This window comes from Polistes fuscatus, unplaced genomic scaffold (assembly GCF_010416935.1).
Source record: "Polistes fuscatus isolate 324 unplaced genomic scaffold, CU_Pfus_HIC Scaffold6, whole genome shotgun sequence".
NCBI classification, from domain to species: domain Eukaryota; kingdom Metazoa; phylum Arthropoda; class Insecta; order Hymenoptera; family Vespidae; genus Polistes; species Polistes fuscatus.
In genome coordinates, this window is record NW_025113140.1 from 7853231 (window position 1) to 7867956 (window position 14726).

Genomic DNA, 14726 nt, shown 5'->3' on the forward strand with positions numbered 1-14726 from the left:
CTTTATAATTACCTCGTAATACAATTGCTTCCTCGAAACAGCTTAGTCATATAATAATATTAAGTATAAAAGCTTATTATTCTTGAGAGAATGAGAAAGAGAGAGAGAGAGAGAGAGAGAGAGAGAACTAGTCTTACCATTATCAACGTCCATCCTTCATTTCGTTTCATTGATTCTCCTTAGGGTAAAAGTAGCTTCGTTGGATGGAAAGGAACGTTTCTATTCTTCTTCGTGATCAGCTCTTTTTCTTCTTTACAAATGACACAATGACGCCAATGTCAAATTAATGAGACCAGGTAGTTACGGTTACTTTTGTCAATTTCTCGTATTCACAGTGATACTGAGAAATTGCTCTTGAGAAGGGGAACGCCTTCCCAGAAGTGTCCTGGTAAACACTAACTTGATCATTAAAACAGACCGACCCCTATAAGCGTAGCCATTAATAACTTTTTGAAGATCCTACTGTGATGAGTTTTATACGATGCTTGGACATTAATCTACGTAAACATGAATATAAACTGACGTACGAGAGATGTAATACTTTGCATACTGTATATAATAATTGATGTAAGTAGAAAATCAAAGAGATTTATATCAAATTATTTTGTGAAGTGATTTGTTTAATAAAAAATCGTAGAATTTAATGAATCTTTTGGATAATAATAAATTCTCAACGATTCAGATATATACGAGAAATAATATTTCATGAATGAAAATAGAAGAAAAATTGATAAAAGGAATTTAGTATGACTTCAAAGTGATATTCTTCTCGGAAGTCACGTAAATTCCCAGTGGTTGCTTTCGTTATCACCGTACTCTGGTGATTGCCGGGTTAGGGACGTCCTCTCTCTTCCTTTTGCTACCCTCACGGTCTTCGTCGTTTCGTACGTACGTGCTTACGTGCGTTTTCTCGGAGAATACGTGTGCGAATGCGGTATCATAATGCGCATGCGTCCTATTCGATTCCTTTCCGTCTCACCCTGGCGATGTAAAATCTACTCGGAGATCTAATGGGAGTACCGCATTTCTAGAGAGAACGTTCTCTATAGAAAGAGAAAGAGAGAAAGAAAAACAGAAATAGAGAATGTATCGCCGAGATTCGAACGTGAATTCGATTCGTTCGACCTTGAATATTTTACAAGTCGGGATAGCCAATCGACATTGCAAAACTCTCGATCGAGATATTACATCTTTTTCTCTTTCCCTGTATGTTTCTGTGCGATAGGAATCTTATAGACGTTTTCATATTTACGGAACGTGTTATCGATACTATCCGACGATCTCTAGTGGTTTTTTTTGTATGATTTATTAATTAACATTAGATCGTACTTTTCGTAGTCGTTTAGTAATCATTAATATATATCGTCTTAGCAGAATCCCACTGATTCTCTCCTAGTTCATAAATAATTCAGGATCGAATTATCTCTATAGCGATTGTCAGTTCGATCGACATCGAAAGCTTTTTTATCGACAGATTTAAAGATCTTCTGAAATATTATTACGTTAGGTAGACAAGTGTCATATCGCCCATCAGATACTTCGAAAGATGAATACTTAGTCTATTGATCTTGAAAGACACACAGAATGAGGATCACTCGAGGAAGTTGCGTGTCACATTCTCGATAGTAGTTGTGTGAACGAGTTGAGTTTGGACAAGTGCGCAGGCGCGACTCCTTTCATTAACTGCCTCTGTGACCTTTTCGCTTGCGTTGAATCGAAGAGGCGGTTAATTTGAAAATTTGACCTCGCAGTCTGCGTAAAAACACTGGATTTAAAATATTAGCTTCATTAATTTGCAAACGTATACAATATTTTATATATAATAATTATGCAATTCATTTTTAATACTTTTCGCTTTTCGCAATGACGTTAAACGTACGCACAATTACGAATAACAATGGTATGAATAAAATTACAAGCATTATTTCTACACAATATTTCCCGATCATCTATTTTTTAATTATCACGTTTCCTTTTATTCGCGTACTCTTTAACATTGAAAGTATACAGATCCATTTCTTATTATTAAATATCACAATTCGTTGGTTTTCATTTGAATTTCAAATAACATTTGCACTAATCAAATCGATCGGAATTAAGTAACAAGTTTCGATTCCTGCCTGATATTACCTTATGAATATCATAACTGGCTTTGATCGAACATTTCAAAAGAGTAATCGAATTAGTCCCATCGCTAGATGCAAGTACGTAGAGAAGATTGAGAGAGAGAGAGAGAGAGAGAGAGAGAGAGAGAGAGAGAGAGAAAGAGAAGGTACTCACTCAGGTAACATTTTCAGGAAGGGTGAGACAACGTAATAGTAGTAGCAGTAATAGTAGTAGTATCTCGAGAAGAACGCATGCGCTCGCGAGAGATCAGCTATCTCTGTCTATTCCTTTCTGTTTGACGGTTCGTTGTACACCCCGCCACGACGGAGGCCGCCACGCGACTATTCCCCCCACTACGGACCGTGAGCGTGTGTCACGCTCCGGGTAGCTCGGTGCGTACCTATTACACGGGCCGGTGGAGGGGGTAAGAGGCGCGCGCGACTCGTTCGTTGAGAGTGGGGGGAGCCGGTCGCGGGTGGTGGGGATGCGAGTACCGAGGACGGAGGAGCCGTCAGTAGTTCCGTTCCAACTTTCCTTCGATACGTATGTATGTAAGTGCCGCGTGCGTCGCGTCGCGCCGCGATTAAGAGATAGACACGCACCCTCCTCGTTTCGTCATCGCTTCTGTCATCGTTATTATTGTTTATAACGAAAGGGACACGAAGACGTAATTAATTAATCAAGTTAAAAATATAAAGTGTAGATTAACAGTGTGATTGAAGAGAGAGAGAGAACGAGAGAGAGAGAGAGAGAGAGAGAGGGCAAGAGAGAGAGATAACGATCGAACTACTTCGATCGGGAGTGGTGTGTTCTCCGTGAATACTTACCCTGGTCCATCGTGTGATCGCACGAATGTCGCGACGCGATGTCGCCCGATAACGGACTCGTCGGGTCGCGAGACCTGGCACTCGACGTCACGGCTATCATCGGTTCCTCCTGACAATATGAGCTTCCTCAACCATTGTCGTACTACGCGATCACTAATAAAAGTGCTACCCCTATCGGTACAGCTGGTGCTGGCGAGTGTCCTCCTCGACAATATCCCAGGATCTGTTCCCGCCGTCGCCGTCGTCACCACCGTCGTCGTCGTCGTCGTCGTCATCATCATCATCATCTTTAACATCATTCTCAACATCATCGTCAACATCGTCGCTGTCGTCGTCGCCAAGCTTCCTGCAACTTATAATGTTGCTCTTGTCCTTGCTGACTCGAGATTTCTGTCCTATTTCTCAAAGGATTATTAACCTCAAGGAGAACTTCGAGCTCGCGTGTGTGTGCTGTCGTGCCCGTTAAAACCATCCCTAAAACACGTGCAACCTTTCCCGTGGGATTATCGTTCTTCGTGTGTATTATTATTCGTGTGTTGTTAGATAGAAGAACGACCAATTGTCTTTCTCTATCTTTTATTTTCGTTGTTTACGTTCGTTCTTACCTTATCGGTTTTTTAATACTCGTACTACTTCTACCGTTATTAAGACGACGACTACTACTACTACTATTATTTGGTGCTTCTTATATAATTCCCGTTGTATGTGCTTGCAAAAAATCGTGCATTTATTTTCTTCTATATTACGTTATTATTATTATTATTATTATAAGATATACACAGTGAGCAACGGATATCGAGCGATGATGACAGCGTTCATGATCGCCAGCAGCACCATGGATCTTTGCCTCAGCACGGTGGTGACGATGTGCCGCGCTTTTGCGAGCACTTCGACCGGTGTTACGAATTGGAGCGTTACAAGGTAAAATATATACATACACACATACATATATATATATATATATATATATATATATATATACATATATTTTTAATATATCCTTCACAACACTCTTTCCACGGATCTTTTTTTAGCATCAATTGTGCTCACATACTCTACATATATATATATATGTTACACGTATATACACTTGCTATCTTACGCGAATACATACCTAAGATCGATTTTTATGTTCGACGTCGACGTATATCGCGCGTTTACTTTCGAAGCGTGCTCTCGATTATGTGCTCCGAACGTGTACCACGATTGAAACACGCTTCGCCGATCAAGCGTGGGCCCCAGTATCTACTCGAATACTTTTGCCCAATCATGCGAGGATAGTATCCGGTGAAATTAGTTTGCTCGATTAAGTGATGGCCGTAACACACCATCGTTGGAGCGAAAGAGAGAGGTAGATGGTTAGATAGATAGATAGATAGATAGATAGATAGATAGATATGTGTGTATACCGAAAGAGCAAGTGAGAGCAAAAGATAGAATGAGATGGTGATAGAGATAATTGGTCAGAGTTTCACGTTCGATCGTTTTCGTGTGTTCTTCGAGCATGGCGCCGGAGGACGATCTTCCTCGGTGCTCTGGGAACGCGTCAAATATATGTAGGGCGCCTTAAAATATTCAAAGGATCGATATTCTGCACTAGTCGTGCACACTGCGACGTAAAATACGTACGTTATGTACGACTAGACATACGTATGTCAGAGAAAAGAAAAAGGAAAGAGAAAGTTCTTTTTTTTCTTTTTTTTTTTTTTTTTTTTTTTTTTGAGAATAACCATACAAATGAAACGCGGAATAAGCTTGTGTTACTCCTCGTCGTCGAGGAAATATCGATTTTCCTGAAGGGTAAACCGCGCGCCAGGACGAAATTTTCACGGATTTCTTTCTCTTTCGATTCTTCCAATCTTTTTTTTTTTTTTTTTCTCTATCGATATCGGCTAGACGCGTTTGTAAAGTATACGTATACGTATGAAAAGTCACGGAGAAAAATCACTTTCCGGATGATCGTTGCGAAACAATTAATCGATGCGGCGAGAAATAATGGTGAATTTCGGGATATTTTGATGATCGGATTTATAATTAATTACGATTCTCGTGATTTACCGAATTGAGAATTCTGGACGTTTTTATATTTTATATAATATAATGCTACTCTTTTTTTTCATTCGACGATCATTTTTTATCTCTAGACGAAATTATCGTTCGTGCCGCTTTAACTCGATTAAAAATCATCGATTTTATGAGAACACGCGTATCATTTCATCGCAACATCACACATCACAACATTCGTATCATTTTAAACGTATCTACATTTAAATACTTCAAATTCTGATCGCTCTACAGTTTGATTATAGTAGTTTTCCGATGGGTATGGATGGCTTATATTAATATATACGTGTTTTATCAATCAGACTGAGAGAGAGTGTACAGATATACGCGAGCTTTAAATATAAATCGTAACTCAACGTTTAAAATAGACAAACAAAAGGAATATTAACTTGATCGACGTATGTATCGGTTATTTTATATATGTCAGTTTACTTTATATTAAACGAAGATTCGTTTACGAAAGATAAATAACGTTCTGTTCGATTTATTATTTGTTATTTTTTACAATATTTTCGATTTTAAAGTAATAAGAGAAAATAGAGAGAGCGAGAGTCCGTGAGAAAAGAATTTAGGTTTTAATCGAAACATCAAAATCAAATTGCACGAGTCTCCAATTGTCCTTACATATTTTTAACGGCATGAAAATGTTTAAGATTCTCATTGTAAGGTTAATTCGACTTAATAGTACAAGGAAAGTTGGGCCACTCTGCGATTTTATAACTCCGATAACGAACTCTCGGTACTTGCGTTAGAGTCGACTTGAAAATTCTCCCTTTTTTCAACTTACTAGATTATAAGAAGGACAGAAAGAGAGAGAAGTATAATGAGGGTACACGCCTATACGTGTAGTACGTCTGCATGTACAAATGCATGTATAAGCTCGTCTCTACGTTGATACTCTTTCTCTTTCTCTCACACACACACACACACGTTCATTCACTCAACCCTTCCATCTCTCTCTCTCTCTCTCTCTCTTTCTCTCTCCGTTTCTCTTTCATTGCCGATCCACCCTCTCTCGCCAAGATAGAATTCGTCGGTGGAATTTTAATTCCAACTATTCCGAGAGCTAAATAGCACTTTAATATCGGCACGTAGTAGCCTCACTTCCGCCACGAAGGAACGAGGCTGAAAACGCGTTAGGAATACTACTAGAACGAAAGAGCGAGAGAGAGGAGAGAAGAAACAGAGAAAGTACTCCGAGAGTGTAGGTACTTTTTTCTTGTCGAGCGACCATCTTCTTCCTACTCTTTTTTTTTCCATACTCTCAGATCTTCTTTGTCATCAGCGTAATTTCTTTCTGATTTTTTCATTTCTTTTTTTTTTTTCTTTTTTCTTTCTTTTTTTTTTTCTATCCATCATTTTCTACCTTTCGTTTTATTTTCCACGAAGATCTCTCAAAGTCCTTTACGTAATAAAACGTAATACCAAGAAACGACTCTTGGAAGACTTTTTGATTACCTCAAAGAGTAAGAAGCTCTCTTATCGGAATTTCATTAATTTTCTTTTACCTTAAAAATCGACATTAATCGATACTCGTTGCGCGTTAATTGCTCTTGTTGACTTTTTTCTTATTGCCGACGAATCGTTCGTTGGGAAATAAAGAGGAACGTTAGATAGAGTCTGAGGAGATAATAGTGCATCGTTTTATAATCGATTAGTTCCTCGTGTTACGCCGTACGGCGAGGTTTTAATTTACGTCGTCGAATTACCTCTCGGCTAGCTTTTAAAAGCTTACACAGCTGTTGCTCGACGCACACGAGATATCGACGACAGTAAACCTTTTACTAATGAAATATAATTAATATGATACCACATCGGCTTTTAATACTTTATATCTATTTGTTATGCAATAATTATAATCAACTCGACCCTTGAGAGATTAGGTATATGATAAAAAATAAAACAGATAAAAAATAGTAGAGAATAGGAAAATAAATAATAGAAGAACAACGTAAGAAGAGAGTATCGTCAAAATTGAAGGACGATATAAACATTAGGGTGTCCCCTTTGGCGAACCATTTTTCATTTCCATAAAGAAAAGTCTCTTTCTCGATTCGGAAAAGGGACTCTATCTCTATTCGATAAAGAGAGAGAGAGAGAGAGATAGAGAGAGAGAGAGAGTCCTTTCCTTTATTTCGCGAGAGTTTGCTCCTCTCGAAGCGGCGAGCCGTGAAACGCGGAATGTAGGAAGAAGGAGCTGGTGGAATCGTGTGCTCCTAGTTTTCAGAAGGGCCGATTTGTCGGCGTAAAATTCACGAGTTGGAAGAAGAAGACTATGATATAACGTCGGGTGAAACGAAAGGCTAGAAGAGGGTCGTCGGGTGGGTTGCCGCTAGCTTGTGGGGGTTGAGACGAGGCGAGACCAGGGCAGGGCAGCAGCCGACGAGACCACCACCACCACCACCACTACTACTACTACTTTTACTACTACTACGACTATTACTAATACTAGTAACTTCAACATCAGTAACACCAACACGTAGCTCTACGTCGTCGGTTCGCTTTCCCAGGCTTGGTTGCGACCCATCCACTGCCACGAGCACTGCCGGCAGCAGCGTAGCACCCTTCCTTTTCGTGCCACCCACCGATCGATTTTCTGAAAGTAAATAAAATTCGTTCCTGAGTAGCCCGAAGCGTCGTACCCCGCCGCACGTTCGTGTAAAGCGTCAGTGCGCTGTATGTAATGCGATAAATCAGGACACCGTAGATAGAAGCCAAAAGTCATCGGACGTTGTCCTTCTCTCTCTCTCTCTCTCTCTCTCTCACTCTCTCTTTACCTTTTCCTCTATTTCTTTCTCTTTTTCTCTTTCGATGTATACCCATCCATTCTTTCTTTCCGTTTCTCTTTCCGATCCACCGTTTCTTTCCCTTTCTCTTTATTCTTATCCTTGTTTGTTCTCGCTCAGCAAGCCAATGAAACTCGATTTCGTTGCCGTGCGAGAGGAAGCTTTCCGTTGCATCGGCGAGCTAACAAAATTCTATCGGCGACGCTCTTTCAATTTCGAAATTTTGCGCCAGGAAATTTTATCCGAGAAAGACGATACGTTCGTTAAAATATCACATTGCTCTATATACGGTCTTCGTATTTTTTTTCTTTTTTTTTCTTTATACACAATTCGGAAAGAGAAGAATATATACATATTTGAATTTTATTCTTTTTGTTATTTTATCAAGGATAGTAAGAAGCACAGACAAAACTTCGATTAACCAGCTCGTCGATCATAGGGGGGAGGGGGGACATTTAATGTTTTTTTCATTTATACATTTAATTTGAAATTCTACATCCACGTGAAGTATAATAGATTATGTTGCAGAGATCTCGTGCACGATGTACAATTAAGGCGAGGCTGTACTCCCATTGGGACACTCTCCCTCCCCTCGCTACCACCTTCGGCCACAAGCCATCGTACCAACTTGCACGAATGTGATAACGTTATACACTTATGCAAAACGAGTTCTATAAATGGTCATCCTCTTGCATGCTCTACCCGTTACGTTGTTGCCCTTTAAAAATAACGTTCATGTAAATCTGATTTTTTTTTTTTATTTTTTATTCTAAAAGTGCAGTTTTTTGATAGTCCGATTCGTTATAAACACCGACTGATTTTAATACTAGCGTGTTAGGAAAAAAAATATTCTGATTTAAATGTCTCTTGAAAAAGTTTTAATTTCTTTTTGCATCGGAAATACGTCAAAAATTAAAATAGTGTTTGTGTCATCTTTGTAATCATATTATTCCTTGCTCAAAGGCAACTTTTCCTTTTTATTCTTCGAAGAAGTTTTCCACGGGAGTGACTAACCTCCTGGCCGAATGAACGAACGAACGAACGAACGAACGAACCAACGAACGAATGAACAAACGAACGAACGAACGAACCAACGAACGAACGAACCAACGAACGAACCAACAAACGTAGGGGTTGGAGAGGCCGCAGGAGGTTAAGCTTCTGCAGCTGCCACTTGCAGCGTTTGTTTCTCGAGTTTTGAAATTTTTACTAGAGAAAAAGAGTCTCCGCGCGAGAAAACTCAGGGAACTAGCTCGAAATATTAATGCGCGGAAAGAAAATATTATGATAAGTGATGGCCAGGGGTGGAATATTAAGAGGACATTGCGCGTGATAAAAGTCAGCAGCGAATAAATCGTTTTATATTTTACGAAGGAACGAAAGTTGAGTTTACTTGAAACGAAAAAAAAAAAAGAAATAAAAAACAAAAAGAAAAAAGAAAAAGCGAGAAAAAATTATTTAGATAATACCACATCTGTGCGTATACGCGTTGTTTCTATAATTAGTTAGACAAATATTTGAAAAGATTTTGTTTTCTTACAATTTACCATCCGATTTATATGTATGATATATGTGTATACTTCAAAATGTAAAACACAAATAATACGGTTAGAAAAGAATTTTTGAAATTAGAAAAAGTGTTGGGATATTTCTGTGACTGACTGTATGTACCGGTGCACAGCAACGAGCTGGAACAATTAATTCTAATCGATTAATTTGCGTACGGTGAACGTTCCGCTGTTGGCTACCGCGTACCAGCATTATTATATCCCCTTTCCTCTCTTCCTCTCTCACCCTTTCACCCTCCCTCTCTCTCTCTCTTTGTACGCAGTCCAGAGAAATAGTGTACCCAAGTGGTCGTTCATCACTTTGCGCCACCACAAATTAATTATCTCGTAAGCATTATTTTAATTAACGCCAACGATCAAAATTCTCTTGAATTTTTCTCATCGTTCGTTCCTCTTCGTACGATTATAAAAAATAATTTCTTTTTTTTTTTTTTTTCTCTCCCTCCCTGTTTTTCCCCCCCATTTCATTTCTCTCTACGGATGAAAATCTCATTTGTATTTTTATATATATATAGATAACCAGTTTTACTATCTCTGATTTTGTTCTATTAACGCATTTTCTTTAGCGAGATGGGAACGTTGAAATGCTGGTACGAATCGCATAAAGGGAATTCTTTAGACATCTTCGAAAGTCGTTGTCGTCGTCGTTGTCGTCGTTGTTGAATTGTATCTTCAGGCAACGTCTTTTTCATGATTAAGAAGAGAGAAGTAGCGATGCACGTCAGTACACTTGGCAAAGCATGGTCATTAAAACACGCTAATTATGAGTTAGATACGAGTGTACTCTAATCTTGAGATCTCACTTTACTGTTCGCGTTCTTTCGCACTGTTGAAAACGACTACAAGACTTCGTATTTGCTTGCTCTTTCTCTATCTTTTTATATATATATCTTTCTCTCTCTTACTCTCTTTATAATTCTACCTGTAAATATATTCAATTTGATAAATAGTGTTTTATAATAATATATATTTTGTATTCCACACAACGATTTCCATTTTTTACTTAGAAAATAGAATTCTACATTGTCTGGCTGTATAATCGTTGATATATATCCCTAATATCGAGTCTTATTTTTAAAGAGATTCTTCTTTAAGTCTAGAACAGCAGCTGTTGTTAAAGGTTAAGACTTCTCCGCGAATCATATTTCAAAGCTTGTACAAGCTATTTGCATAAACATACATTTTCTCATCGTATATTCCGGCAGTTTGCATAAATAACGAACCGAGAAATACGGAATGTAAAATAGCCGCGTAACAGCTCTGTACCTTTTCCCTTTCTTTTAAAAGTAGATTTTTTTTTTTTTTTTTTTGACAAAACCACGGGTCATTTGAAAATTCAAAATCCTTCAAAGAATCCAATTCATTCATTAAAATTTTGATTTTGAAAACACTGACGTTAACTGATTCGAAGTATAGAATAATAGTAATGGTGATAGTAAATATCTAGTAGTTAGTTATAAGATTAGTTAGATATGTTCATTGAAAGTTTACCATGTTAATTTAACATATAAATCAATGGGTATTTTCGTGTGTTGGTCAATTTGGATTTTCAGCAATGATTTCCTGTCAATAACGGGTCACCGAACGAAATGGAATATACCCCTCCGACTGGTTATCATGCACACGTTCACACACACATATACACACACGTTGAGGTTTATTAATGTATAATATTGTGACGAATGACCGTGAATATTGGAATAGAAGTTACCATGGTTACGCGGATACCACGAGAAAGGGTATTCTACGTTTACAACCATAGAACGGAAATTTGTAAACGCTGAGTTTCGAATACCTTTTGTGTGAATTAGACCGATGAATTTGATGCGTTGCTTCAAACTCAAATCCCTTTCGAGTTCTCCTCGTAGTTCTCTCGCATGTTCTAATGAGATAGGAGATAGATTATAGGTTAATAAGGATTTGCAGTCGTATATAACTGAGCTCTCGTTTGTCGTGTAATTATAAGAAAGCAAATACAAGCTTAATCCATAATATATGTATTAAAATTAATAGACATAGATGTTCGTTGATTAGTTTCAAAATGAGGAGACAGAGAAAGACGGAAAGATAGAGAATTATCTAAAACAATATCATACAATAATAAACTCAACGAACTTATTAATAATATGGGATGCGAGTGCCTCCAAGCCAAACACTTAAATAGGCATTCGTGAGGAGATTGGACGGTGGGCCCTGGATAGCTCAATGGTTAAAAAGCAGTCGCGGAAAGCGGAAAATCCGGGTTCGAGTCCCGGTCCAGTCAGTCCAACGGCTCAATTTTTTCACGAATCCTACAATAATTAATAATCAATTAATTCCATTTCTTTTCATTCATTTGGTATTAAAATGATTATCCTCGTAGAAATTAATTCTTAGATTAATGTGTAGTAAGAATAAAAGAGAGAAAGAGAGAAAGAGAGAGAGAGAGGGAAATAGAGAAAGCAAAGCTTTCGAATATATCATTATTAAACAGCTCGAGTGAGTAGGTATATTTGAGCAAACGTTTCGTATCTTATAAAGCATGAAACGTAAGAGAGATTTTAGTTCTAAGGCCGATGTATGCCATTTTCTTTCGTCGAGCTTAATCTTCGCGTTGGAGTGGTACATAGAACTCGTAATATTAATATAACGTCATTCATCTGGCTTAAATAAACGTGACGTCGTCGTCGTCGTCATAGTCGTAGCAGTCGTAGTTGTAGTCATAGTCGTCGCTTTCCCTCCCCTCCTCCCCTCCCCCTTCCTTTTCTCTGCTCCGTCAACCTATGGGGCTCTTACTCAACATAAACTCAAAGTCGCAAATGTAGAAAGTTATTGTCAAATTACAGTACGAATCACCAGGACGATGGAGCTTCCTACGAGTTTACCGTGGCGCAATCAACTTCATGTATGTGATTTATGTGACTTGCGCGAGAAGAGGAAAATTAATGACGGAATAGAATTAAAACAACCGTGCGAGCGGTTTCTCTCTTCCACGAAATAGACAAAGTATCGTTAGTCGTATTTACGTGGATCGAGGAGTCGATGATTTTAGAAGAGTAATGAAGATTAAAAGAGACACCGGGGCTTTTCGAATATAGTATATCCATAAATAGTGCGATCTCGATGAATTTTTCCCTAACGAGAGAAACGTTAGTCCGATGGTTCGTGCAAACGAAACTAATGAAATTTGACTTGACAAGCTTCTATCTAACGCATATGAATATGCATAAAACCTATCATTAGTTTTCTCGGAAAGAAATAATTAATATTATCAAATGATATATCGCTACGTTATATTTCAGAGAGTAAATAAATATTATGAAATATCTCGAGATCACACACAGGATGGTTAACGATCCGCTTCGTGTGTCAAGCGAGTTGATTTCGATTAGTATCTCGTTGGCACTCATATGTTTTATATACTTTGTTGTATCATCGTATAGAATGACAGTTCCAATTAAATATAAGTGTCTAAGTTTAAAACTCTACGACCTACTCGAAATATCGAATATCCGAAGGTTTGTAGTTTTAAAAAGAAAAATATCAAATCTATGTATTTCGTTGCGTCGTTAGATGAAAGTAGAATTTCATTGCATAGTTTGATGAAGTTGTGGAAGCTCAGAAAGTAGACGTTTGTTATATGACGTTATTAACGACTCCGAGAGTGGTGAATAAGAGTGAAGTAAAGAGAAGAAAGAGAAAGAAAAGGGAGAAAGAGAAAAAGGAATAATAAAATGCATTGGATATATTCGCAGATTGTTTAGAGTATACTAGAAGGAAGTAAGCGTTCGTACGGTGTCGCGATAAATAGCTACCATTTAAGGTTCCGCTTTTAGCTTCGTCCAGCTGCAGTACGATAAATGGTACTGTTTAAAGGTCTTACTTTCGGTTTGCATCTCGAGCTTGCGGCGAAGCTCGCAATAAACGTTTCTCCCCTTTATTTCCAGTATTATTCTTGCTATCTGCCGTTCCGCCCTTTTGCTCGATAACGGTCTATGGAAAATCGCGAAAAGTCTATTCTTCCTTCAGTAATTTCTTGGAGAATCCTCGTGCTTTGTCTTTATTTCTTTCTCTCTCTCTCTCTCTCTTACTCTATTTTCCTATCTCTTTATCTCTGTTCATCTATTTAACTATCTCTCTTTTTCTTATAGCTAGAAACATCAATTTCAACCTAACTATTCTCATTCGGCATGAAACGCAATAGACGAATTAGTCAGGATCGGGGGCGTGGTATTTTGCATAAAAATAAAATTATTAGCAAGTTTATCGAAACCATTCGAAAAAGATAAAAAACAAAGAGAGAGAGAGAAAGAGATAGAGAACAATAAAAAGGGAGTATAATTATAAATGTCCATCGTGAAACGAGCTTGCCCGCATTTGGTTCCTAGGGGTCGATATACATTTATTCGGTGTCTGGCAAGCATATGGCGTTCTAAAACTTCTATCGGATCTATAGAATTCTATGATAGCACTTTGTACAACAAGAATTATTATCCCATTCGTTGCTATAACTGTATATTGAAATTTATTAGATCATAGATATTCTAAAATGAGTAGGATAATAATATTTGTGATAAATGTATAACAATTAGAATGGAAACGTTAGTGTTCTTCGTTGAGATTCGATTATTATCATGGAACTTTTTTTGGTTATAATCAAGAAAATGACCCCCTTCCCCGAGCAGCAGGTAATAACGTTTACAGTCGCAGTTCTTCTCTTCATCGTGAAAACGGACGTAACATTTCTATAGATAATGTTCACCGATAAGAGGACTCCTTTTCTCCCTTTTATTCGGAGCGAATAAGCGGCGATTTATCAGGATCGTCGAGAGGATGTGCGAAGGAGTTTTGAATGTGCATTCCACGCGAAGGGGAATTTTCATTTGCTCTTCTTTTTTTCCTTCTTCTCTATTTTCTTTTTTTCTTTTTTTTCTTTTTTTTTTTGTTATTCTTTTACCTCCATCACTCGTTTGATTTTTAATCCGTCAAAGATTTACCAATCATTTCTAAATCATTCCGAGAATACGATATTTATCTCGAGTGACATACTTTTTTAGATACCGGTAATCGATTTTCTTGAAATTTCTCGATAACGACATCGCGGTTTTAACTTCGTCGATATTGATGGGAAGAAAGATAAAAAAAAAGAAGAAGGAAAGAAAAATAGAGGAAACAATTTAAAAAAATAAAAATTCCATCAGTTGACGAACGAATGGTTGCCGTGCCGAAAACGGACGAAATATGAACTAAAAACGACGTAAACGAAGTAGAAGCGTCAGAGTCTGGTCGTACACGAGCTCGACGTATTCAGATACGTCATATGCAATCGAAGTGATTAGAGAAGAGAAAGAGAGAAAGAGAGAGAGAGAGAGAGAAGGAAAGAGAGACGAAAACGA

The 14726-nt window shown here is 37.8% G+C and overlaps 1 protein-coding gene and 1 long non-coding RNA gene across 3 annotated transcripts in view; one reads left to right on the top strand and one right to left on the bottom strand.

Annotated features, from left to right (window-relative positions):
* Positions 1–251: 251 nt before the first annotated feature.
* Positions 252–2505, bottom strand: LOC122523482. Its single transcript, XR_006305308.1, has 3 exons — positions 2281–2505; positions 817–1752; positions 252–385 (listed from the first exon to the last, which is right to left on the bottom strand). It is a non-coding gene; the product is annotated as an uncharacterized LOC122523482 (long non-coding RNA).
* A 301-nt stretch (positions 2506–2806) lies between these two features.
* LOC122523484 (irregular chiasm C-roughest protein-like) overlaps positions 2807–14726 on the top strand; it is a 122220-nt gene continuing 110300 nt past the window's right edge. For both annotated transcript variants that reach the window (XM_043645247.1, XM_043645248.1), the window contains exon 1: positions 2807–3854. In XM_043645247.1, coding sequence (XP_043501182.1) covers positions 3637–3854 — 218 coding nt within the window. In that variant the 5' untranslated portion in view covers positions 2807–3636. The remainder of the gene's footprint in view (positions 3855–14726) is intronic.